Source organism: Saccopteryx bilineata, chromosome 1 (assembly GCF_036850765.1).
Source record: "Saccopteryx bilineata isolate mSacBil1 chromosome 1, mSacBil1_pri_phased_curated, whole genome shotgun sequence".
Lineage (NCBI taxonomy): Eukaryota > Metazoa > Chordata > Mammalia > Chiroptera > Emballonuridae > Saccopteryx > Saccopteryx bilineata.
The window spans coordinates 334,281,800-334,309,224 of record NC_089490.1 but is presented as its reverse complement, the minus strand read 5'-3'; the positions used below and the strand labels follow the sequence as shown (position 1 = coordinate 334,309,224).

Sequence of the window (27,425 nt, the reverse complement as noted above, 5' to 3'; positions counted from 1 at the left end):
CCCAAGGTCGCCAGCTTGAGCGCGGGCTCATATGGTTAGAGCAAAAGCCCACCAACTTGAACCCAAGGTCGCTGGCTCCAGCAAGGGGTTACTCAGTCTGCTGAGGGCCCACGGTCAAGGCACATATGAGAAAGCAATCAATGAACAACTAAGGTGTTGCAACTTGCAATGAAGAACTAATGATTGATGCTTCTCATCTCTCTCTGTTCCTGTCTGTCTGCCCCTGTCTATCCCTTTCTCTGACTCACTCTCTGTCTCTGTAAAAAATAAATAAATTAAAAAATTTTTAAAAAGTTTAATGAAAAAAAAAAATCCACTGTATACCAAATAAACAATTAAGCACCACACAGTCTTTTCTTTCTTTCTTTTTTTTTTTTTTTTGTATTTTTCTGAAGCTGGAAACGGGGAGAGACAGTCAGACAGACTCCCGCATGCGCCCAACCGGGATCCACCCAGCAAGCCCACCAGGGGCAACGCTCTGCCCACCAGGGGGGATGCTCTGCCCCTCCAGGGCGTCGCTCTGCCGCGACCAGAGCCACTCTAGCGCCTGGGGCAGAGGCCAAGGAGCCATCCCCAGCGCCCGGGCCATCTTTGCTCCAATGGAGCCTTGGCTGCTGAAGGGGAAGAGAGAGACAGAGAGGAAGGGGGGGGTGGAGAAGCAAAATGGGCGCTTCTCCTATGTGCCCTGGCCGGGAATCGAACCCGGGTCCCCCGCACACCAGGTCAACGCTCTACCACTGAGCCAACCGGCCAGGGCCCACACAGTCTTAAATACCTGAAAACACCTCATTCTTAAAAATTAATGTTTAATGCATTTAAAACAATTATCAATTTTAAAATTAAGCTTAGAAATAATATAAATTTTATAGTTAAAGTTCATTATGGAGTAAATTATAAGAAAATAAGATTTTTCCTTGGACAGGAAACTTCCAACTTAATTTTTAAGGGATTTTTATATTTCTAAAAATTATAAAATTGATAGAAGAAAATGGATATATCTGAAAAATATAAAGCTCATTTAGCTAAACAGTCTTTTAAAAAAGTATTTAATCACTTAGGCTGTTTAACAGGCATAAATTTTTTTTCCTCCAATAAACTGCTAACAATAAATCAATATATCTCAATAAATTTTTAGGCAATTTTAAATAACAACTCAGACAATATTATTTACTCATATGACACAAGATAATATAATGTCATTAAGCTATAACAATATTTACCCAACAGGTTAATAATTCCTTCATTGTATGCTGCAAATAGTCTAATGGCATCTTTGAACAAGAGCATGAAGGCAGCATTTATTACCCCATTTGTAAGTTCATTACTATTAACCTGGGGAAAAATTAGAAGAAAAAAAATTAGCCAATCTTATGTTTTAAATAACAGTGACTTCAAGTTAAAATACAGTGAATTCATACACCTAGGTGTATTAAAGAAAAAGACATTTATTTCTTACAAAGTTACAACCAAAGAGTGCAAAAATCTTAATAAGAGTTCAGATTTATGTAAAGGCCACAAGCAAACAAACCTCTTACAACATTCAATTTCGTTTTGATATAAGTAGTTGAAAACAAAAGTACCTTTAACTTTTGAAATCCCTAGGCTATACCTCAAGTCTTTTATTGTAAGTGCATTTCAACATTAAATATTTTTAATTGAAAAATAAGACCCATTTAGGTGAATTTTCACTTTGAATCATGAAGTATTTACTAAACCTTTTTATATTAAAATGTATTTATTAAATGGCTACTACAATCACCAAGGCACTGAGCTAAGCTAGGCAGAAGATAACTTTCAAAACTATATACCTTTTTATTTATTCATTCATTTATTTATTTATATTTTTCTGAAGCTGGAAACAGGGAGAGACAGTCAGACAGACTCCCGCATGCGCCCGACCGGGATCCACCTGGCACGCCCACCAGGGGCGCTGCTCTGCCCACCAGGGGGCGATGCTCTGCCCCTCCGGGGCGTCGCTCTTTTGCGACCAGAGCCACTCTAGCGCCTGGGGCAGAGGCCAAGGAGCCATCCCCAGCGCCCGGGCCATCTTTGCTCCAATGGAGCCTTGGCTGCGGGAGGGGAAAAGAGAGACAGAGAGGAAGGAGGGGGTGGGGGTGGAGAAGCAAATGGGCGCTTCTCCTATGTGCCCTGGCCGGGAATCGAACCTGGGTGCCCCGCACGCCAGGCCGACACTCTACCGCTGAGCCAACCGGCCAGGGCCTATATACCTTTTCTCAATATTACAAACAAACTGACCTTCAAAATGCTTATGATAATAATATTTTTGCCAGACATGGTTATGGGATAATTAAATAATATATTGAGTGTCATGGCCTAGTGTAATTCCTTAGACATGATCAATATTATTATTATTATTATTATTGAATTAGGCTTTAACAAAAAACAGCACTTATTTATCAAGAATACTAAAAAAATTTTATTTTTATCTCAAAGACTGAATCAAAAGATAAGCCAAATTAACTTTAAGTTCTTTTTTAGATAACAAGAACATCTAGTACATAAATATTAACTTATTAGGAATACAAAAGCATAAGTACAAAGTTAAATAATAAGCAATAAATTGGTAAATAGTTGCAGGATATCTAACAAAGCTGATTTATATTATAGAGAGAACCCTAATAGCAAAGCAAATGATAATTTATAAAATAAAAAATCCCTATGACTAGTAACATGTGAAAAGCTCAACTTTACTTATCAGATAAATTAAAATTTAATAATCAAATTACTGAAATATCCTTACTTGAGTACCAGAACAGTAGGTAATTAAATAATCAAAACTAAGGTATTAGTACTGATAATATTGAAGAAAAATAAGCACCTGTTGACAAGTGACTGGCTCAATCCTTTTGGAGTGATAAAGTAAGAATTTTAAAACCTTAAATGCTGATGTGCTTTGAACCACTAAATTTTTCTTTTAGGCCTTAATTTTACAGAAAGATTTATTAATGTGTAGATACATATACTATCTAACACACACAATTTAGTGTCCCCTTTCTTCTCTGTTTTTTCCCCATTTGTTTTCTAGATTAAAAAAAAAAAAAAAGCTCTCATCAATAGGCATTTAAAGTAAATTGTTACATACAATGAAGTAGGATGCAGATATTGAAAAGTGTACAATACCAACACTGAAGATAAAGTGAAAACAAATTTCATGGTTGGACCCTCTTCTCTACAAAAACTGAAATATCACTACTGTAACTACTGTGATATCTATCAGTCTTCTATGTCTTCTAGCCCTTTGAGTAGTGAGTTTTTTTCATGCTAGCTGATCCCCAGGAGTGAGTTTTCAAAAAATGAAATTTGTTCCAGTTACAGTTTTATTAACTTAAAATCATGTTTGTTTGACAACCAATTTATGGAAACAAGAAGAACATATATTTGCCTTTTTTTAATGTTGCCTTACACATGTACAATTGTATTCTGGATGATCAGGAGGCATGAGGACGTACATGAACGTTCATATTGCTCAAAGGGTTAGACTACGGGTCAGCAAACTCTTCTTTGTAAAGGGCCTGACTGTATTTTAGATTTTGCAGGATATACGGTCTCTGTTACAACTACTCAACTCTGTTATTACACTGCAATAACAACCATAAACAATATATGTAAACTAATGAGCCTGACTGCATTCTAATCACATTACTGCAAACACTGAATTTAAAATTTCATCTAATTTCTGCTTACCAAAATACTAGTTTTTAAAAATTATTTTCAAGCACTTAAACATGTAAAAATCATTCTTAGCTTACAAGCTATATAAAAACAGGCAGCAGGTCAATCTGATAAACTATTCTAGTAGATGACGCACACAAAGGATTCATTTACTGAAATGTGTATGGAATAGTATCTATGTGCCACACACTACTGACAATGGGGACCAGCAGAGAAATAGCAGACCTGGTACCTGCCCTCAAGCAACTTAAATTACCAATTATCAGTTCGAGTTAAAGGAAAAATCAATTTCAGCATGAAACTGTCACAGTTTCATTCACTAACTTGCACTTACAAGCTCTAAAATAAAATGTCTTAAAACAGATGCCCCCACAAAAGACTTAAAAATACTAACATCTAACATTACAAACAAATGACAAAGCTAGCAACTCAGTTCCAGTCATTGTCATTAAAACAAAAATATCAGGGAAAACAGTGCCCTTGGGCAATAGCTACAAAACAGGCTGTTACAAGGGTATTTGAACTTCCTTATATTTCTTAGTAATTGTCATGCTTTGAGTCATACAAAGCAGGCAAAAAGTGAAATACTACATTGGCTATTCCTGAAGAAAACCATCATATATTTTTAAAATCTAAAAAGCATTATCAAAAGAAAATAGATTTTCAGATCAATCCTTTAACCTCTGCATCACTTTCTTTAGCTTGTATAGTCAGCGCTTCATAGCCACAGGTTCCATATACTAAGATTCAACCTACGGGGGATAAAAAATATTTGAGGAAAAAACAATTACGGTGTTGCTGCCATACTATGTACTATGTAGGTAAGCCTACAATGGTTACATCTGTACTAAACTTGTACAGACATTTTTTCTTCTCATTATTCCCTAAACAATACAGTATAACAACTATTTACATAGTATTTACAGTATATTAGGTATTATAAGTAATCTAGAGATGATTTAAAGTACATACGAAGATGTGCATAAGGTTATATGCAAATACTATGCCATTTCATTTAAGGAATAAATTCCTTTACTTAAATATCTGTGAATTTTGGTATCCACAGGTGATCCTGGAATCAATTCCCTGTGGATATAGACAGATGAATGTATATGCTATAATTCTAGAACTAGAGAAGAACTACCCAAGAAATCAAAATAAATCCAAAACAATTATAAAAATGGGAAGTAATCTTGATTTGGGCCCAGAGTTACAGAATATCCTTAGCCAAATGGGATATTAGTATGACAATGAGTCTATGAAGACTTGAAAATAAAAACCCTGACCAATTATAAGGATAATGTTTTTTTAAATCTTAAATTATAAAAGATTTGTGTAATCCACTTACATTAAAATCAAGAAGCGCATCCATTTGATTCTGAATAATTGGTACAGTTTTTAGGAGTTTTTCTGTGTTCATTGTCCTCATAACTCCATCAGCCCTGTTTTTGAAAAAAAATAATTAAATTTGTTACTAAATCTATATTTCAAACTCTCATCTGGTTCTCTTTTAAACAGAGAACAAGTTGCTATTAAATGTCACATACTGAACCTGAAACCTTAAGCATAAATCATACGAAACCCAAAACCGGAAAAATCTGTATCTATCAAGGCATTCACTTAAAACTAGGGGGGAAAAAAGATGTAAAACAAGAGAAATAAAAATCAAAGCTTACATTACACAGCCAAGTTTATAGTGTACTTTTCACATGAGGAAATCATCTGACACCACTCATGTATGTAAAGGGTAGTTTTACTATTTAAAAAAAAATAATAATTTGCCTCAAATAACTAAATAGGACATGATGGAGCCAGCAGTTAAGCCCTTCATTACTCAAAACACCAACTGCTTGTTATATAAAAAATTGTAACTAAAGTTACTTTGTTAAAAAAGTCAATTTTGGCCCTGGCCGGTTGGCTCAGTGGTAGAGCATCGGCCTGGCGTGCAGGAGTCCTGGGTTCAATTCCCGGCCTGGCGTGCAGGAGTCCTGGGTTCAATTCCCGGCCAGGGCACACAGGGGAAGCGCCCATCTGCTTCTCCACCCCTCCCCCTCTCCCTCTCCTTCTTCTCTGTCTCTCTCTTCCCCTCCCGCATCCAAAGCTCCACTGGAGCAAAGTTGGCCCGGGTGCTGAGGATGGCTCCATGGCCTCTGCCTCAGGAACTAGAATGGCTCTGGTTGTGACAGAGCAATGCCCCAGATGGGCAGAGCATCGTCCCCTGGTGGGCATGCCGGGTGGATCCCAGTCAGGCGCATGCGGGAGTCTGTCTGACTGCCTCCCCGTTTCCAACTTCAGAAAAATACAAAAAAAAAGAAAAGAAAGAAAAGTCAATTTTACCAACTCATTCTAATCTGACCATTAAATAACTGAGTATTAAAAGAAATATTTTTATAAAATTCCAAAAAGATTCCTTTAAATATTTCTTTAGATATTTCTAAAGATAGAGAAATATGAGCAGCACAAAATAAACTCTAATTTTACAAAACTACTGTATTGACAAAAACACTACATAAAAGGTACGGGGGCTAAGGCACACAATTAACACTAAGTGTTTATTATCTATCATACTCCACATTAAAGACTTGATGTATGTTTTGCAAATCCTCACAAAAATCTATGAATGTCCTATCTCATTTTATACGTGATGAAATTTTAGATCATGAGGTTATATATATGACTGTCAATGGTCAGAGAACTAATCGGTGGTAGGGTCATTATAGATATAAACCTTACCCTATTAGACTTCAAAGCTTTTGGAACCTTTTGGCAGAGTAACAAGGCACTTTCAAAAAGTGTGCAAGCTATCCCTAACTTACAAATGAACCATACTTATAACCAGCTGCTCCATTCTGAGTTAACCCCTTCAATCACAAACCCAGAAGCCAGAAAAACAAGTAATGAAAAGCAACAATAGTACTTTTTGCCAGAGTTTGTTTTTTAAATTTTACTTTTATTTTTTAAAAGATTTTATTTATAGCCTGACCAGGTGGTGGCACAGTGGATAGAACGTCAGACTGGGACTCAGAAGACCAGGTTCAAAACCCCGTGGTCCCTGGCTTGAGTGTGGGATAATAGACACAACACCATGGTCGCTGGCTTGAGTCCAAGGTCGCTGGCTTGAGGCAAGGGGTCACTCACTCTGCTGAACTAAGGTGAAGAACTGATGCTTCTCATTTCTCTCCCTTCCTGCCTGTCTGTCCTTCTCTCTGTTTCTCTCTCTCTCTTAAAATATAAAAAAAGATTTTATTTACTGATTTTAGAGAGAGGAGAAAGAAAGACAGAAAGGTGGGGAGGGGTGGTTATGAGCAGGAAGCATCAACTCATAGTTGCTTGCTTTTCATATGTGTGCCAGAGGTTTCAAACTGATGACCTCAGCATTCCAGGCTAACACTTTATCCACACTATGCCACCACAGGTGCTAGTTAACAGTTATACAGGCTTCAGATGCACAATTCTACATCTTCTGTACACTACACTGTGTCCCCCCCCCCCAAGTCAAGTCTCCATCCATCACCATTTATCCTCTCAACACACTCCACCTTCCCTCTTTGCCCTCATAATCACCACACTGTAAACCTCTTAAATACTAAACTACTAGTATTGTTTGGTACCAACCGATGGAGTTTGGGATAAGGATAGCACTCCTTCATTGCAACTGTTTTCATATAAATCTCACACATTCATTTTATCAGTCACCATTTAGTCTCCTTTTAGTTCTTCCTCTCTCTCCTTGCTGAGGTCACTTTTTACCTCTTGGTCATTTCCCCTCCATCACAAAAGACTTGAATTTTGACTCAGTTTTTCTTGATTAACTTCAACATCTACATGTACTACCAATCCAACATCTTAATCTCAAAGTCCCTTGACTGCAGTTCCTATTCCCATGGTCAGAGCCTGACTCTCGCCAAAGCTACATCAATCACCCACCACCACCACCACCATGAGAAGACAAAATTCAGACACCTTATCCTATGACAGTAACCTTTAACCTTCCAGCCTGAGTCAATTATCCCCATGGCAAAAACTAATAAACATCAATGTACCAACCCCACTACTACCTATATTTTACTTCCTTCATCTAGCTTAGAATTGTTATAATCACTCCTTTGCAAATACCCCTAACTCCTGTGTACTCTTCTTCCTTTGCGGTTACCTGGCAAATGTGCAATCCTGGGTGAGAAAACTTTTACATCTTCCATGATGGTAACATACAGCTGAGAACTTGTCAGGAAAACCACAAAACTGAGCAAATTGATAAAACTACAATAAATTCAGTCATCAACTTCAAATGAGGACACAGCATTGCCAGCAATTCTCTTAGCCTTCTAGTGAATTCCTCTAAGTATGCTTTCAAATCTCCTTCCACCACTCCACCCTTTCTTGCCTCCCCACATCCAACACACCAACTCTCAGCACTTAACTCCCAAAATACTTCATTCATAAATAGAAAATGACAAAAAGACGACCTGGTCACCTCGCCACCAAACTACACCTGGTCTGTTCCTATACAGTGGAGAAAGTTTCTTTCTAGCAAATTTAAATGCCACTCACAGGTCAGTCCTCTAGCTGCCACCCTGACGATTCTCTGGTTGCCCTCTTTTCCTCTAACACAGCACTGTCCAACAGTACTATTTGTAATGATAGAAATGTTCTATGTATGCACCACTCAATATTGTAGACACCAGCCACATGTAGCTACTGAGTATCTGATATGTGGCTGATACAAATGGAAAAGTGATTTTTAAACTTTGATTTTAATCAATTTAAATTTAAATAGTCACATGTGGCAAGTAGCTACCATACTGGACAATGCAGCTTATTAATCTTTTCTTTTACACTAGATCATTCCCATGAACATGCAAGCAAGGTCTCTAGAGTCACCATTCTTCAAACACACAAACACACACACCACCACCACTGCTACCACAAAGTTCTCTAGAGCAGTGGTTCCCAACCATTTTTGGGCCACGGACCACTTTAATGTCAGAAAATATTTTTATGGACTGGCCTTTAGATTGGGATGGATAAATGTATCACGTGACCGAGGAAAAGCGTCAAGAGTGAGTCTTAGACAGATGTAACAGAGGGAATTTGGTCATTTTTAAAAAAATAAAACAGCCTGACCAGGCGGTGGCACAGTGGATAGAGCGTTGGCCTGGGATGTGGAAGACCCAGGTTCGAGACCCCGAGGTTGCCAGCTTGAGTGTGGGCTCATCAGGCTTGAGCAAATAAAAAGCTCACCAGCTTGGACCCAGGGTCGCTGGCTCCAGCAAGGGGTTACTCAGTCTGCTGAAGGTCCGGGGTCAAGGCACATATGAGAAAGCAATCAATGAACAACTAAGAAGTCGCAACGCACAACGAAAAACTAATGATTGATGCTTCTTATCTCTCCGTTCCTGTCTGTCTGTCCCTGTCTATCCCTCACTCTGACTCTCTCTCTGTCTCTGTAAAAAAAAGTAAAAAAAGAAAAAGAAAATAATAAAAAAAAACCCATCATTCAGACTTAAATATAAATAAAACGGAAATAATGTAAGTTATTTATTCTTTCTCTGCGGACCGGTACCAAATGGCCCACAGACTGGTACCAGTCCGCGGCCTGGGGACTGGGGAGCACTGCTCTAGATGATCTACAAATTCCATGTTGCATCCCTAATGGCTACTTATTTAACTTTATCTGACTAGACTTCCCAACATCATTCAAAAGTTTCCTCATTCTTGAAATACTCTACTTTCTTAGCACCCTCTATTATTCCTCTCTCTCCTTTTCTTCCTACCTCAATATCTTTTTCTTCTTTTTTTTTTTTTTTTTTGGGTGAGAGGAGGGGAGATAATGAGGCAAACTTCTGCATGTGCCCCGAGTGGGATCCACCCAGCAACTTTGTCTGGGGCCAATGCTCAAGTACTGAGCCATCCTCACTCAGCACCTGGGGCCGCTAGCTATGGGAGGGGGAGAGGGAGAGGAGGGGTGAGGGAGAAGAGGAGGAAAGAGAGGAAGGGGAGAAGAGGAGGGGGAGAGGGGAAGGGGAACAGAAGCAGATGGTTGTTTTTCCTATGTGCCCTGACCAGGAATCAAACCCAGGACATCCATACACCAGGCCAACGCTCTATCCACTGAGCCACCAGCCATGGCCCAATATCACTTTTTCTATCTCTTTTGTTGGCTCTTCATTCTTTATCCATCTGCTAAAATAGATATTGTATATCTCATGTTATTTCTGAGCCCTCTCCCCTCATTCTATACTTATGCCCCTGGTGATTTGCCATTCCCAAGAAAGAAATTAGCAAAATACTATTGACATATTTATATTCCCAAACCAGAACTCTCAAGTTCCAAGTTAGTATATCCAACTGCCTACTTGATATCTCCACTTGTACAAGTCACAGGTATCTCAAAACCAGTATTTCCAACCCGAAACCCTTACTTTTCAACACTACACGCTCCCTTACCCAACCCCAAAAGTCTTCCCAGTAAATAGTGCCATGTCCCCAGTGACTTCTACAAGAAATTATGGGGATATTTCTAATTTCTCCCTCTCACTAGCCTCCACATCATTTCTCCCCAGAGAACTTTAAATTTCTTAATTAAGAAGAATCTTAACAGCTATCCCATGCTATATCAGACTTCAAAAAAATTCAAATAATTTACAAACCCAAATGCCTGAACATGATTCAATCCAAATGCATGACAATTCATACTTCATACAGAAGACCAGTTTTTATGACTCTTTAAAAAGATCACAATTAGATACTTGCTTACTAAATATAACAGCAATGGGTTAAAGACTAATCAGCCATGTCCTTATTCACATACAACAGCTGGATTAGTTGTTGTTTGCTTGTTATATAACAATGTCTTGTCACTTTGAATTGGACCAATTTAGAATTTAAGATAATTCAACATCACTTAATACTACCAAGAAACATAAAGTAAACAAAAAAGTGAAGAGGCCAATGTTTAACCAACTGAAGAAACAAATCTACATGCAATTTATTGGATCCATTTTTCATTGAACAATTTAATGCACTGTTTACAAACTCATTTAAGTCATCTTTTCAAAAACTATTAAACATCCACAATGTTTAGACCAGGGGTCCCCAAACTTTTTACAGAGGGGGCCAGTTCACTGTCCCTCAGACCATTGGAGGGCCGGACTATAAAAAAAAACCATCAACAAATCCCTATGCACACTGCACATATCTTATTTTAAAGTAAAAAAACAAAACAGTAACAAATACAATATTTAAAATAAAGAACAAGTAAATTTAAATCAACAAACTGACCAGTATTTCAATGGGAACTATGCTCTCTCACTGACCACCAATGAGAGTTGCCCCTTCTGGAAGTGCGGCGGGGGCCGGATATAATGGCCTCAGGGGGCCGCATGAGGACCGTGGGCCATAGTTAGGGGACCCCTGGTTTAAGCACTCTGGAAAGTCCTGAATATATGAATATGTAAGACTATACTCTTATGGATATCAGTGCCCTATAAAATCTAACAACAGAAATAAGGTTCCTCAAAGAAATGTCATCAGTGAATTCTTGAAAAATAACTTGAATTTCCCAGAATAACAAAAAAATGGGGCTTTATAAAAGTACAGTTGGTCCTTAACACAGAGAGGTTAGGAACACCAGGCCCACACAGTTGAAAATTTGCGTGTAACTTCTGACTTCCCAAGAACATAACTTGTCCCTTGGAATCAGCAGGGAACTGGTTGTAAGAGCTCTCATGAACACCAAAGTACACAGATGTTCACATTCTTTATATAAAATGGCACAGAACAATGCATACAGTGGGTTAACTGCACCCATGGATTTGAAACTGGAGATATGGAAGACCAAGTATATATTTATATCAAAAGACCTGCATAAGGTCCTGGTTGGTCAGCACAGTCAGTAAGTGTGTTGAAATACTAAGTTTGCAGGCTCAATCCCAGTCAGGCATATATAGGAAACAACCAGCGAATGCACAAGTAAGTACAACAACAAATGAATGCTTCCGTCGCTCTCCCCTCCTCTCTCTGTTCCTCTGAAATCAATAAAACAAAAACAACAACAAAAAACCTGCCTAAAAGTGGACCTGCACAGTTCAAATTTATGTTTTCAAGGGTCAACTGAATATACAAGTATAAAGTTATTTAACCACTACTGGGTAATAATTAATTTTGATTTTTAAATATCCTAAATTTCCATTAAAAATTACAGTTGGGCCTGACCAGGTGGTGGCACAGTGGATAGTGCATCAATCTGGGACAAAAGAGGACCCAGGTTTGAAACCCTGAGGTCATTGGCTTGAGCACTGGTTCATTCGGCTAGAGCAGGGGTTCACCAGCTTGAGTGTGGGATCATAGACATGACCCCATGGTCACTGGCTTGAGCCCAAGGTCGCTGGCTTGAGCAAGGGGTCATTCACTCTGCTATAGCCACCAAGTCAAGGCACATACGAGAAAGCAAGCAATGAACAACTAAGGAGCCTCAACAAAGAATTGATGCTTCTTATCTCTCTCCCTTCCTTCCTGTCTGTCCCAATTTGTCCCCCCCTCTGTTTCCAGAAAAAAAAACAAAAAAACTTCAATTGGTCTCCACCTCACTTAATTTAAACCAAGATACAGTCCAAATGAATCAAAAATTTAAGTGTAAATTACTGAATCCATAAATAACTCCAATGAAAAAATGAATAGGTAATTGATAATTCTGGTTTGGAAAAGCCCACTTTGAGTATGCTTAAAAAACAGAAAGCCTTAAAAATAAAAAAACAATGCCTGACCTGGATAAAACATCAACCTGGAATGCTGAGATCGCTGGTTCAAATCCTTGGCATTACCCAGTCAAGGCACATACGAGAAGCAACTACTACTACAAGTTGATGCTTCTGGCTCCTCCCCTCCCCCTTCTCTCCCTCTAAAAATAAATAAAATCTTTAAAAATATATATAAAAATAACAATTTTGATCACAAGATTTTAAACTTTTATTAATGTTAAAAAAAAGAAAAGGCCCTGGCCGGTTGGCTCAGTGGTGGAGCGTCGGCCTGGCGTGCGGGGGACCCGGGTTCGATTCCCGGCCAGGGCACATAGGAGAGAGGTGCCCATTTGCTTCTCCATCCTCCCCCTCCTTCCTCTCTGTCTCTCTCTTCTCCTCCCGCAGCCAGGGCTCCACTGGAGCAGAGATGGCCCAGGCGCTGGGGATGGCTCCTTGGCCTCTGCCCCAGGCACTAGAGTGGCTCTGGTCACGGCGGAGCGTCTCCCCCTGGTGGGCGAAGCATCGCCCCTGGTGGGCGTGCTGGGTGGATTCCGGTCGGGCGCATGCGGGAGTCTGTCTGACTGTCTCTCCCCGTTTCCAGCTTCAGAGAAATAAAAAATAAAAAAATAAAAATAAAATAAAATATATTTGTAATTCATAATTTATTTCCTAATACAAAAAGAAAATTTATACAGTGATGTGCTGAAGAATTGGGTACCTGAAACCTATATAATTACGTTAACCAGTATCACCCTAATACAATTCAATTTTTTTAAAAAAGCTTATTTACTGAAATGTTTGCCATGTAATGCCAAGCATTACATACAATATTTCATTTGATTTTCACAATAATCCTAATAGATGAATGCTACCCAAGGCTTCCCAACTCTGCCACAGCATACAACTAGACTACAAATGGGTTACAGAAGTGTGAAGACAGTGGACCCTAATATTTTGGCCACAAGGAGTCTTCTCCATTTAATCCACTGTCCTGTACAAACAGTGTCAGTTTGCATGCCATAATGAAAAAGGTTAGCAAGCTGATAGATATGTAATAAAAAAGCCTAATTCTTAAATATGCATGAAAATATTAGAGATACAAACTATAAGGCATTAAGTAGCCTAACCTGTATGGCACAGTGCATAAACCGTCAACTGGGAATGCTGAGGTCACCAGTTGACCTGGGCTTGCCAACTCCACTCTCTCTAAAAGTTAATTTAAAAATCTTTTTTTCCTTAAGTGAGAAGCAGGGAGACAGAGAGACAGACTCCCACATGTGCCCCAACCAGGATCCACCCAGCAAGCCCCCTAAAGGGTGATGCTCTGCCCACCTGGGGCATCTGGAGCCATTACTCCATTGCTTGGCAATCGAGCTATTTTAACACCTAAGGCAAGGCCATGGAGCCATCCTCAGTGCCTGGGGCTTACTTGCTCCAAATGAGCCATGGCTGCAGGAGAAGGAGAGAGAGATGGGGAGGGGGTGAAGGAAAGAAGCAGATGATTGACTCTCCTGTGTGCCCTGACTGGGAATCAAACCCATGACATCCACACACTGGGCCGATGCTCTACCACTGAGTCAACCGGTCAGGGTCCAATAAAATCTTTAAAAAAAAAAAAATGCAGGCATGAGGTAGGTTATTCCCTCTCAAATGGTTCAGAAAAAAAAGTTCAGAAAAAAAAATCTATACACACAGATTAAGCAAATGTGACAAAATGTTAAAACCTAGTGGCTCTGAGTCAAGTGTATAGAAGTTATCTATACTTGCAAAATTTCTGGAAGTAAAATTACTTCAGAATAAAATTATTTTTAAGAAGTCAGTAAACTGCTTGAATATTTTACTAATGTCCCTTATCTAAATGGAGTGAAGCTAAAATTCAAACCCTGATTCCTCTGACTAAACAGGCTGTGAGCTTTTATTGCTATTCAACACAACAGAAAAAAAAATAAACCCAAAAGAGAAATGGACAAAGAACACTGAAGCAATTAACAAAGCACGAGTGGCATTTTTAAAGAGACTAAATTATCATCACTTACTGAATTGTTCAGTTAGTTGGTATAAAATAAACACCTAATTAGTTACATTTTCATGAGGATGGGAGAATAGAGTGAAAGACATTTATAACTGTATTTGCCAATAATCTAGCACAACTTCTATAAAAACAATTTGGTGTTTTCCCTTTAAATGTTAAATGTATATATAATATGTATCCTTTGGCATCCCAATCCTAAGAACTTACTCTACAAAATACTTCACTTAAGATTGTAACCATAGGCGTTGGTTCAGTGAATAGAGCGAGGGCCCTGCATATGGATATCCCAGGTTCAATCATGGGTCAGGACACATATGAGAAGTGACCATCTGCTTCTCTTCCCTTCCCTCTCCCCTTTCTCTCTTCTCCTCTCACAGCCAGTGGCTTAATTTATTCAAGCGTCAGCCCCAGGCACTGAGGACACCTTGGTGTTCCAAGCATCAGCCACAGGCACTGAGCCATCAGCCCCAGACAGGGGTTGCCAGGTAATCCCGGTTGGGGCTTACGAGGGAGTCTATCTTCCCTCCTCTAGCTTTAAAAAAAAAAAGGAAGAAGAAGCATGCAACCATATGGCCTGATTGGTGTTGGCACACTGGACAGAATGTCAACCTGGGATGCTGAGGTCCCAGGTTTGAAACCCCAAGGTCGCTGGTTTGAGCGCAGGCTTGTCAATTTGACCATTGAAATGATCCCATGGTCACTGGCATGAGCCCAAATTCACTGACTTGAGCAAGGGTCACTGGCTTGGTTGGATGGAGCCTGCCCCCCCACCACCACATGAACCTATGTATGAGAAGCAATCAGTGAACAGCTAAAGTGTTGCAACTACAGGCTGACGTTTCTCATCCCTCTCCTTCACTGTCTCTCTCTCAAGATAGATTGCAACTATATGCAAAAGGATAGTCAATGTATTGCTTTTGTAAGATAAAAATAAGAATAAATCAAATGTACATCTAGAACATAATTCTACGGCCATTCAAAAGAATGAAATGGATATATGTAAACATTGAAAATGTCTAAATTATATAGTAAAGGAGAAAAGCAGTCCTCAAACAATGTCAAAATATTATAATTTCATATACTATAGTATTAAATAAAAAATTAAAATTTATGTAATCTATTGCCTCCATACACATTTGTATTTAAACACAGAAAATATATTAGATACATCAAAATGTTAACATTTCCTACAGGTTTGGGTGCTACACTGCCTAAATTACAAAAAAAAAAAAAATTTATTGCCCTGCCAGAGGGAAAAAAGGTTGAAGGGAGGTAGAAAGAGTTAAAGGGGAGATAAATGGTGACTGAAGGAGATTTACCTTTGGGTGGTGGTGAACACACAATACAACATACAAATGATATATAATAGAATTGTATACCTGAAACTTATATAATTTTATTAACCAATCTCACCCCAATAAATTCAATTAAAAGATTACCCTAATAAATACATTATTTGCTGCTGCACAATTCCTCTCCAAAACTAAGTCTAGTAAGATTTTTTGCCAAGACATAATAAATTTTAATGACTATAATGCTCTCAAACTTACACCCAATGTCCTATATTTTTTCTTTCTTAATTATACAATTTGGTACATGCATAGGGGTGTGTGTGTGTGTGTATCTATCTATCTGTGTTCATATGTCAATTTTGTGCTTCTTGGTTCCTTCTACTCAATTTAATCCTGTTGACTTACTTTCCTTTTCCTTAGCATTAAATAAGATTATTTTCTTTTAAATCAATACTAATTAGCCCTGACCGGTTTGCCCAGTGGATAGAGCATCAGCCCGGCGTGTGACTGTCCCAGGTCCAATCTCCAGTCAGGTCACATATGAGAAGTGACCATCTGCTTCTCCTCCCTTCCCTCTCCCCCTTCTTTCTCTCTCTTCCCCTCTCGCAGCCACTGGCTCAACTGGTTCGAGGTCAGCCCTGGGCACTGAGGATAGCTAGGCTAGTCATAGCTCAACTGACTAGAGCTTCAGCACAGAATGGGGGTTGCCGCGTGGATACACACTGGGGTGCACACAGGAGTCTATCTCCCCACCTCTCACTTTAAAAAAATTCAATAATAATTATATTGTGCATAATCAAGGGCTCTTCTCATCCAAATAATAAAAGTTTGCTTTATTAAATACAGAAATGCAACTCTTCTCAATCTCAAGACTGACCCTTTAATTTAGAAAAAAAGTTACTATTTTTAGAATCTATTAATCTGAAATGTACACATATCATAAAGATAAATTTTTACTAAACATACTTAAGAGTGAACTATTAATATAAGCCCAAATGGAAAATGGTTTATTAGATAGGATATTGGAATTAAGAATCAGACTTCTAAACTAAACTCCACTACTTTTTTTTTTTTAATTAGGCGAGAGGTGGGGAGGTAGAGATACAGACTCCCTCAGGCGCCCATACTTGGATTCACCTGGCAAGCCCCCTAAAGGGTGAGGCTCTGCCCATTTGGGGCTGCTGCTCTGTTGCTCGGCAACTGACCTATTTATAGCGCCTGAGGTGAGGCCATGGAGCTATCTCAGCATGGGGGCCAACTTACTCAAACCATTCGAGCCATGGCTGGAGGGGGAAAGAGAAGGAGAGGGAAAGAGAAAGAGAAAAGGGGAGAAAAGGGAAGGGTGGAGAAGCAGATGGTCTCTTCTCCTGTGTGCCTTGACTGCGAGCTGAACCAGGAACTTCTAAACGCCTGGCCAATGCTCTACCACTGAGACAGCCGGCCAGGACTCCACTACTATAATCTTTTACAAGGTACCTAAACATATAAAATACAATCTGTGAATTTTAATTCTGGTTAGGTTCCAAGCTTATTACCTCTTGACTAAATTTGGAGCAGTGAACATAGAACATTTAAGTTCAATTTTAAAATTTCTTGAATAACTAAGAGGCTATATCTATATTTATGTTAAATTTCAATTTTCAGTCTAGTAACTTAACCTTTCAAGAGAACAATTTAAAAAGACATATTAATTGGTTAGATCTTTAAGATCTTTGAATAGCAGAGAAACTTAAAAAGGCATTCACCAGAATAATTCTGCAAAAGCCAGATTCACCTTAGGGCAGGCCTTCACAACCACAATGCACCTTAAGAATGTCTTGAGTGGCTTTTTCATGGAGTGTCATTAAATAGCCTAAGAAAAATCCACATACCAGGTACTATCAGATACAGAAGCACTGATTATACATTTGGGTGGTTAGTTTACGTGCCAAGAAAAACTATGTATTATTTAGGTATAGAAAAAAATGTCTTCTGCCTCTAAGATTAAAAAGAACCTTAAATACAAAGTAGCACTGAAATAAAGAAGAAAAACAGAAAGACATTATGTTGATGTATTAGAAAAAATGTGTGAAGATTGCAATACTCCTCCCCAAACTGCTCTATAGAGTCAATGCAATCCCTATCAAAATCCCAGCTGTCTTTTCTGCAGAAATTCATAAGCTGATCCCAAAATTCATATGAAAATCCAAGGGACCCAGAATAGCTAAAACAATACTGAAAAATAAGATAGTGCTGGAAAACTCTTACTTCCAAATTTCAAAACTTACGACAAAGCAAAAGTAAGCAAGATAGTATGGACTGACATCAGGATAGACACAGATCCACAAAACAGAACTTAAGAGTCCAAAAAAACCCTTTATATTTATAATCAATTCATTTTCTAAGATCATTCAATCAGGAAAGAACAGTCTTTTCAACATATGGTGCTAAGGACAACTGGATTATCCAAATACAAAAGAATAAATCTGAACCTATACCCAACACCATATATAAAAATTAATTCAAAATAGATCAAAAACCTAAAATGCAAGATCTAAAACTACAAAACTATTAAAAAAAATGTAGGAGAAAATCTTTGTAACCTTGGATTAAGAACTGTTTTTTTAGAAGTGATGCCAAAAGTACAAGCAACCAAAGAAAAAAATTGATACACTGATGCCATCAAAATTAAAAATTTGGTTTTCAAGAAATACCATCAAGTAAATAAAAAGAAAAGCCATGGGGGGATAGAAAACATTTGCAAATCAATATATGATAAGGGACTGGTATCCAAACTATATTTAAAAAATTCTTGTGCCTAACCTGCAGTGGCACAAAATAAAGTGTCGACATGGAATACTGAGGTCGCCAGTTTAAAATCCCAGGTGGCCCCGTCAAGGCACATACAGGAAACAACTACTACAAGTTGATGCACCTGGCTTGCCCCCTACCTCCTTTCTCTCTCTCTCTCTCCTCTCTCTAAAATCAATAAACAAAATCTTAAAAAAAAAATTCTTGCAATTCAACAATAAAAAGACCAATAACCCAATTAAAATACAAGTAAAAGGACTTGAACATTTTCACAAAGATATATAAATGGCCAATAAGAACATAAAAAGACATTTATTATTAAGCACCAAGGAAATGCAAACCAAAATATCATGATAGATCACTTTACACCCACTAGGATAGCAATAATAATAATAATAACGATAATAATAATAAAAGAACAGAAAATCGCCTGACCAAGCGGTAGAACAGTGGATAGAGCGTCGGACTTGGACATGGAGGACCCAGGTTCAAGATCCCGAGTTCACCAGCTTGAGTGCAGGCTCATCTGGTTTGAGCAAAAAGCTCATCAGCTTGGACCCAAGGTCACAGGCTCGAGCAAGGGGTTACTCGGTCTGCTGAAGGCCCGCGATCAAGGCACATATGAGAAAGCAATCAATGAACAACTAAGGTGTCGCAACAAAAAACTGATGATTGATGATTCTCATCTTTCTCTGTTCCTGTCTCTCTGTCCCTATCTATGCCTCTCTCTGACTCTCTGTCTCTGGGAAAAAAAAAAAAAGAACAGAAAATAAGTATTGACAAGAATGTGTAGAAATCAAAGCCACATACATTGCTGGTGGGAATGTAAAAACAATGAACTGCTTTATTTTTTTTTTTTTTTAATTTTTTCTTTATTTTATTTATTCATTTTTAGAGAGGAGAGAGACAGAGGGAGGAGCTGGAAGCATCAACTCCCATATGTGCCTTGACCAGGCAAGCCCAGGGTTTTGAACCGGCGACCTCAGCATTTCCAGGTCAGCGCTTTATCCACTGCGCCACCACAGGTCAGGCTAGCAGTCTGGCAGATCCTCAAAAAGCTCAACATAAGAGTGACCGTATCATGCAGCAATTCCACTCCTAGGTACATACCCAATAGAACTGAAAAGAATCCACACAGAAACTTATTTGCCAATGCTTATAGTAGCATTATTCCTAATAGCCAACAAGTAGAAACCACTCGATGTCCATTAGCTGATGAATAAAAAAAAGTAGTATAATCCATACAACAGAATATTATTCATCCATACAAAAAAACAAACAAACCCACAGATCTATGCTACAACTTGAATACATAATGCTAATTCAAAGAAGCCAGACACAAAAAGCCACATATTGTATGACTCCACTTATATAAAATGTCCAGAACAGGCAACTTCACAGAGACAGAAAGTAGATTTGTGGTTGCCAGGACTTGGAGGAAGAGGAAAATGGGAAGTGATTACTAACAGGTATGGGGTTTCTTCTGGAAGCAATGAAATATTTGGGGGTCAAGACTGCAGAAAAGGTAACTGCTATACTGGCATAATCCCACAACCACATCAAAATTACAAATAAACTACAGAACCACCACATTTCAGAACTGCTTGAAATCTAACTAATCTATACGAAGTCCTATACTAAGGATATACAAAAAAACCATGTCGAGACTCCTAGGAGAGGTGAAGATGTGGAAAGGGCTATTACCACACCCACATGAGGCAGTTAAAAATTGGGAAGGGGCCCTGGCCGGTTGGCTCAGCGGTAGAGTGTCGGCCTGGCATGCGGGGGACCTGGGTTTGATTCCCGGCCAGAGCACACAGGAGAAGCGCCCATTTGCTTCTCCACAACCCCCCCCCCCTTCCTCTCTGTCTCTCTCTTCCCCTACCGCAGCCAAGGCTCCATTGGAGCAAAGATGGCCCGGGCGCTGGGGATGGCTCCTTGGCCTCTGCCCCAGGCGCTAGAGTGGCTCTGGTCGCAGCAGAGCGACGCCCAGGAGGGGCAGAGCATCGCCCCCTGGTGGGCAGAGCCTCGCCCCTGGTGGGCATGCCGGGTGGATCCCGGTCGGGCGCATGCGGGAGTCTGACTGTCTCTCCCCGTTGTCAGCTTCAGAAAAATACAAAAAAAAAAAAAAATTGGGAAGGAAGGCCGTGGCTGGTTGGCTCAGGTGGTAGAGCGTCAGCCCGGCATGTGGGAATCCTGGGTTCAATTCTAGGCCAGGACACACAGGAGAAAAACCCATTTGCTTCTCTACCCTTCCCCATCTCCTTTCTCTCTATCTCTCTCTTCCCTTCCAGCAGCTAAGGCTCCATTGGAGCAAAGCTGGCTCGGGCACTGAGGATGCCTCCATAGCCTCCGTCTCAGGTGCTAGAATGGCTCTGGTTGCAACAGAGCAATGCCCCAGATGGACAGACCATCGTCCCCTAGTGGCTTGCCGGGTGGAACCTGGTTGGGGCACATGCAGGAGTCTATCTCTCTGCCTCCTCACTTCTCACTTCAGAAAAATAACAACAACAAAAAAATAAATTAAAAAATAAGAAATTGAGAAAGATATGTTAGCTGTGGAAATCCTCCAGGAGTAAGGAGACCCAGTCCCCACCCCCCCCACCTCAGGCTCCCCAGCCCAAGGTTCCAGTGCTAAGAAGAGAAAGTCCCATTTGAAAACCAGAGGAACTGCATCTGAGTGCTACAGAGGGCTGCTCAAGTCCCAGGAACAACTTCTTAAAGAACCCAAACACAGACTTCCTCAGACTCACTCACTTGGTGCTCCAGCCCTGGGGTGCCAGACAGACAGGGGAGGAAGTGAATTGTATGGCCTTGGGGCGAGGCCTGGAGGGGCAGATGTCTTCCCAGACAGAAATGTGGGTAGAAGCCACTGTTCCTTTGCTGAGCCCAACCCCTGCAGGCACAGGTGGGTACCATATCTGAGTCTCCATCAACCTGACTAACCCTGTTCACTCTGCCCTGGTGCTTCCCTGAGATCCTCTAAAACTCTGGCCCACCTAAGCCACTTCCAGTGGTTTTTCTACACAAATGGCCTGTCTTGGCTCATGCTGTGGACTTTCCTAAATCCTCTCAAAGGTCCATAAACCCAAACAAGCAGCATCTGAACTCAGTATGTCCCAAACATCTTACTAAGTGGCCCAAAGTCCAATATTAGTGGCAACTGGATTCATTTCACAGCTTAGCCTCTTCTGGGCACCTCCAAGCCCAGCACAGGGAGCAGCCAGCTGGAGACTACCTTATAGCTCATGCTGGGTGGCCCTGGGCAAAGCACAGTCAGCCAGTGACCATGGCCTGTACCCCCAGGAAGGACCAAGAGCCAAGATACCTGGTGGCCAGCTTAAGATCATGTTGAAGCACCACCCAACCACCTTTAAAAGCAACACACTCAAGAGGAAGGGTCAGTGGGCACCAGAGCCCCACTCAAGCAAGTTCTACTCTGTGGGGTCAGCCCCTACACAGCAGTTCTTCTGCTGCAGTCCCAGCTGGTTCATCTAGCCAATCGGCCTGGGAGTCAATGCTACCCACTGAGGTGCCAACAGCAATCAAGGCTCAGCTATAACAGGAGGGTACAAACAGGCCACATTAGAGTACACCCAAAAGTGCTGGCCCAGGTGACCACGGCTGCTGTGCCACTGAGCCCTACAACACAGCTACTATATAAGACCACTCTACCCAAACTGGGAGACATAGCAGATCTACCTAATTCATAGAAACAAACAGAGAGGCAGCCAAAATAGGAAGACCAAAAGATGTCCAAAAGGGCCCCGGATGGGCACAGCATCATCCCCTAGTGGGCTTGCCGGGTGGATCTCAGTTGGGGGACATATGGGCATCTGTCTCTCTGCCTCCCCTCCTCTAATTAAATTAAAAAAAAAAAAAGAAATGAAAAATACACTAGAAGAAATCAATACCAGATTATGTAAATGAAGCAAAGGATCAAATCAGTGATATGAAAGACAAAGTATCAAAAAACACCCAATCAGAGCAGCAAAAATTAAAAAAAAAAGTGTTTAATGAGGATAGTTTAAGGCAGCAGTGTGCAGCCTTTTTAAATTTAAGGACCAGTGAAAATAGGAGAATTATTTCAGAGACCACTAAGGCAAAAATAACCCTGATCATCAGCAAATTCAACAAGATCAATGGGTCTTTAAATTCACACAACATCAGGTGGTTAACTCTCACTGACTGGCATGAAATTTCTGGCAGACTGGTCTGCAGACTAGCGGTTGAAAAACAATGGTTTAAGAAACCTCTGGGATAACATCAGTATAACAGTCACATCATAGGGGTACTAGAATGAAGAGAGAAAGAGCAAGAAATTGAAAACCTATTTGAGGAAATAACAACTGAAATTTTACCTAACCTACAAGAATCTCCCATATGATTGTCAGCTGATTTTTGCAACAAGAACTTTACAGGCCAGAAGGGATTGGCAAGAAATATTCAAAGTGATGAAAAGCAAGGACCTACAACCAAAATCACCCTACCAAGAAGAGCTATCATTTAGAATCAAAGGTCTGATAAAGTATTTCCGAGGCAAGAAAAAGCTAAAAGAGTTCATCACCACCAAACCAGTAATACAAGAAATGTTAAAAGGACTTCTTTTATTAAGAAGAATAAAAATATCAAAACCATAAATAATAAAATGGCCAAAATTACACATCTATCAACAATTACATTAAATGCAAATGGGTTAAATGCTTTAATCAAAAGACAGGGAGACTAAATGGATAAGAAAACAAGACCCTTAAATATGCTGTCTACAGGAGACTCACTTCAGATAGAAAGACACAGAGACTAAATGTAAAGGGATGGAAGAAGATATTTCATAAAAAAGTAAACAAAAAAGCTGGGGTAGCAATAATTATATCAGAAAAAACAGACTTTAAAACAAAGGCTATAACAAAAGACTCAGGATTTCTGGGTATTTTTCTGAAGAAACCCAAAATACTGAATTGAAAAGACACATTAACCCACATCTTCATTGCAGCATTATTTACTGTAGCTAACTAAAATATAGAAGCAATTAATGTTTCCATCAACAGAAGAATGAATAAAGAAGTAGTGCATATATACAATGGTATTCACTCAGCCCCCCCCCCCCAAAGAATGAAATCTTGCCGTCTGCAATAATATGGGTGTACCTAAAGAGTTTTGTTTTTTAAGGGGGGGGATATATTGGCATTTTGGTTTATTGGTCTTTAATAAGTTTGGTTAGTGTTAGTCAAATTGTGTGTAAATATGATATACATGTTTGCTTGCTTATAGTTTGCACTCCTAAAGAGTTTTATGCTAAGTGAAATAAGTCAGAGAAAGACAAATGTCAGATGATTTCACTTATATGTGGATTCTAAAAAACAAAATAAATGAATAAGCAAAACAGAAATAGCCTCATAGATACAGAGAACATTTTAATAATTGCCAGGTGGAAGGGGTGTTGGGAGGACAGATGGAAAAAAATGAAGGAATTTAGAAGTACAAATTGGTAGATACAGAATAGTCATGGGGATGTAAAAATACAGGGAACATAATCAACAATTATTCATGATGTCTGATGTGTACTAGTTTTCTTAGGGCAGGGTGATCACTTTGTAAGTTATATATAAATGGCTAATATATTATTGTATGTCAACTATAATTGAAAAATAAAAAAATTACTTTTAAAAAATGCTATGTTTTGGGATTTGATAGGATGTTTGTTACACAACTTTGTAAATATAATAAAAACCGCTTAGTTATAAATTTTAAAAGAGTGAATTTTATGTGGTATGGATTCTATTTTAATAAAGCTGTTATAAAACTTTAAAATACTTGTGCAAAAAGTATCTGATGATCTTTAAGGAAAAATCGAAGTTCAAGCTTTTTAAATTGACCTAAAATTCCATAATTCATAATCTAGTAATTTTCCTGGTTCAAATTTTTAAATACTCAAATCCATCAGATATCAAGAAAAAGAAAAGAAATAAAGCTTAACTCACCCTCTTTTCACTTTTGTGAAATCAAATGCAACTTGTCTGTAAGAAACTGCTTTTTCATTTAGATATCTACTATACCGTCTAATAAATGTAGACATGTCATATCCTGTAAAAAAAAAATAAAGTTTCCATAAATTATTAAAATCCCAATTTGTTTAGAAAACCAACTCATTTCATCCAATGTCCATAATGTCTTCATGTTCCAACTCAATTTTGTGATATAAATTAAATGACTAATGAATACTACCACATTAAAATCTCTGACTTGACATTTTAAAGTTAGGTACGTCATACATGGCTTTGAAAAACCTTCCCCCTTAGACTTTCACTAAAACAATAATTCTGCTCTGCTTCTGATCATCATTCCTATTTTTTTTATTAGAAATTAGAAAAACATGTTCTCTTACAACACTTAATAACCTCATAACTCATATTTAACATCCTACAGAACCACAACCCACGCCTCAAATCATTAAATAGTTTTATAATTTTCATCCCTTAGAAATTATTAGTTGTACATTATTGAGAACAATCATAGCCATGAATGCCAACCTTATTAAAAAGTACAGAAAATAACTGTATACTACAAAGAAAGAAATGCCATTATGCAAGTTTAAGGCATACCATCAATTATATGTTTTCAATAAAACTTTCTAAATAAATACCTAAACCATTCTAAGGTTACATTTCATTAGAATTTTGAGATCTGAAAACTTCAACATAAAATCTAATCAGTGTAATAAAAGGGAAAAACCTGGTTTTTCAGTTACTGCCTGACTTAAAGAAGTCTACAAATTTTTGCTCCTCACTGAAAAGCAGATCCATTTTATTTTAGCTCATCTTCATCTAACAAATTTAACTTTGCTTGATTACTTCTGCTACTTCAAAAAGACAATACCAAAAGAACCAAAAGAAAATGTAAAGTGATTGGATTTAACATAATCACCAGTTCATTCGGCAACTATTTCTATAATGCCAACTAAATGCAACTGAAGAAAAATCGATGAACAAAATTAAAAAATATTTTTAAAAAAATCACTGCCCTCAGCCTGACCTGTGATGGCACAGTGGATAAGTGTCAAACTGGAATGCTAAGATTTGTGGGTTTGAAACCCCAGGATTGCCTGGTCAAGACACAAAGGAAAAGCAACCACAAGCTGATGCTTCTTGCTCCTCCCCCACCCCTCTTCTTTCTCTAAAAAGAGATAAATAAAATCTTTAAAAAGATCACTACCACCTGTCTAGGTGGTGGCACAGTGGATAGAGCGTCGGACTGGAATGCGGAAGACCCAGGTTTGAGACCCCAAGGTCACCAGCTTGCGCGGGGGGCTCACCTGGTTTGAGCAAAAAGCTCACCAGCTTGGACCCAAGGTCGCTGGCTCGAGCAAGGGGTTACTCGGTCTGCTAAAGGCCCGCAGTCAATGCACATATGAGAAAGCAATCAATGAACTAAGGTGTCACAACAAAAAACTGATGATTGATGCTTCTCATCTCTCTCCGTTCCCATCTGTCTGTCCCTATCTATCCCTCTCTCTGACTCTCTCTGAAAATAAATAAATAAATAAATAAATAAATAAATAGATCGCTGCCCTCACAATTTCTCAACTGCTAGTGTACTTGATAAGGTATTAAACATTCATATTCCTCTCAGCTCTTTAGTTCACACTGTTCTCCTCTAATCAACTGCCCTCACATACTTTAAGGATCAAATTCTGAAACATTCCCTGAACTCTTTGTGGTCCCACATTATTCTTACTCCAAGTACAGCTCATAGCTATTAGATGTGCACAGTATCAAACTCACTAGAAAAGAAATTTATGAACACCTGGTATAATACCTAGTATATATTTAATAAAATATACAAGACTGCACCCAACAAAATATATCAGCAATCAAAATTACTTTTCAAAAACACCACTGAATTATATACTTTTAACTATTGCTTCAGTCTTATTTTCATAATCTCTTTAGAACATAAACTAAATAAACAGCCTAAAAATTTTCTCTACATGAAAGATTAAAGTTTTAAAACCTTATCACTAGAAGTGCTCGACTTCCATCTTAAGAAAGTGGCTAGTAAGACACAAAAACCCCATATCCATGGACATATGCATATATTCTGCTCTAGAGTAGCAATATGCATATTATTTTCCACAGACTCATAGTTCAAATAAACTGAATAAAGGGAGAAGCAGAAATAAAAAGATGAGTCAGCCCTAGCCCATTAGCTCAGTTGGTTAGAGTATGTTCTGGATACGCCAAAGTTGCAGGTTCAATCCCCAGACAGGACACATAGAACAACCAATGAATCCATAAATAAGTAGAACAGCAAACTGATCTTTCTCTCTCAAATTAAAAAAAAAAAAAGAAAAAGATGAGCCAGCAGTTTCTTTCACATCCCCCAAAATAGAACTCCAGTTTTATCTGTGATATATATACTTAATTTTTTTCCTTAACTGCTTAGAGCACTACATATTTCATTAAAGTAAAATCAATCTTGTAACAACACTTGGTCCTATGTATAGACTGATAATCAGTCTTAAAAAAAATCTCTGAAAGATAGGGTATTCAATTCATTCTAATTAACACTTTAAACTGCCAAAAGTAAACAAGTATTGAACCGAACAGTCCCTAACCCAAACACAAGCAGTCACTAAATTCTATTGATTTTATCTCCATGAGCCACAATTCAGGTTCTCATTAAATGTCCCCTAGATCAGTGGTCCCTAACCTTTTTTGGGCCACGGACCAGTTTAATGTCAGAAAATATTTTCGCGGACCAGCCTTTAGGGTGGGACAGATAAATGTATCATGTGACTGAGACAAGTGTCAAGAGTGAGTCTTAAACGGATGTAACAAAGGGAATCTGGTCATTTTTTAAAAAACATCGTTCAGACTTAAA

At 38.9% G+C, this 27,425-nt stretch overlaps 1 protein-coding gene across 12 annotated transcripts in view; it reads right to left on the bottom strand.

Moving 5' to 3' along the window:
* Positions 1-27,425, bottom strand: part of PICALM (phosphatidylinositol binding clathrin assembly protein) — a 134,193-nt gene that overhangs the window by 59,517 nt on the left and 47,251 nt on the right. For all 12 annotated transcript variants that reach the window (XM_066248669.1, XM_066248680.1, XM_066248627.1 and 9 more), the window contains exons 4-6: positions 24,527-24,629; positions 5,042-5,135; positions 1,221-1,332 (exon numbers count right to left, since the gene is read on the bottom strand). In XM_066248669.1, the coding sequence (XP_066104766.1) occupies positions 1,221-1,332; positions 5,042-5,135; positions 24,527-24,629 (309 nt within the window). The remainder of the gene's footprint in view (positions 1-1,220; positions 1,333-5,041; positions 5,136-24,526; positions 24,630-27,425) is intronic.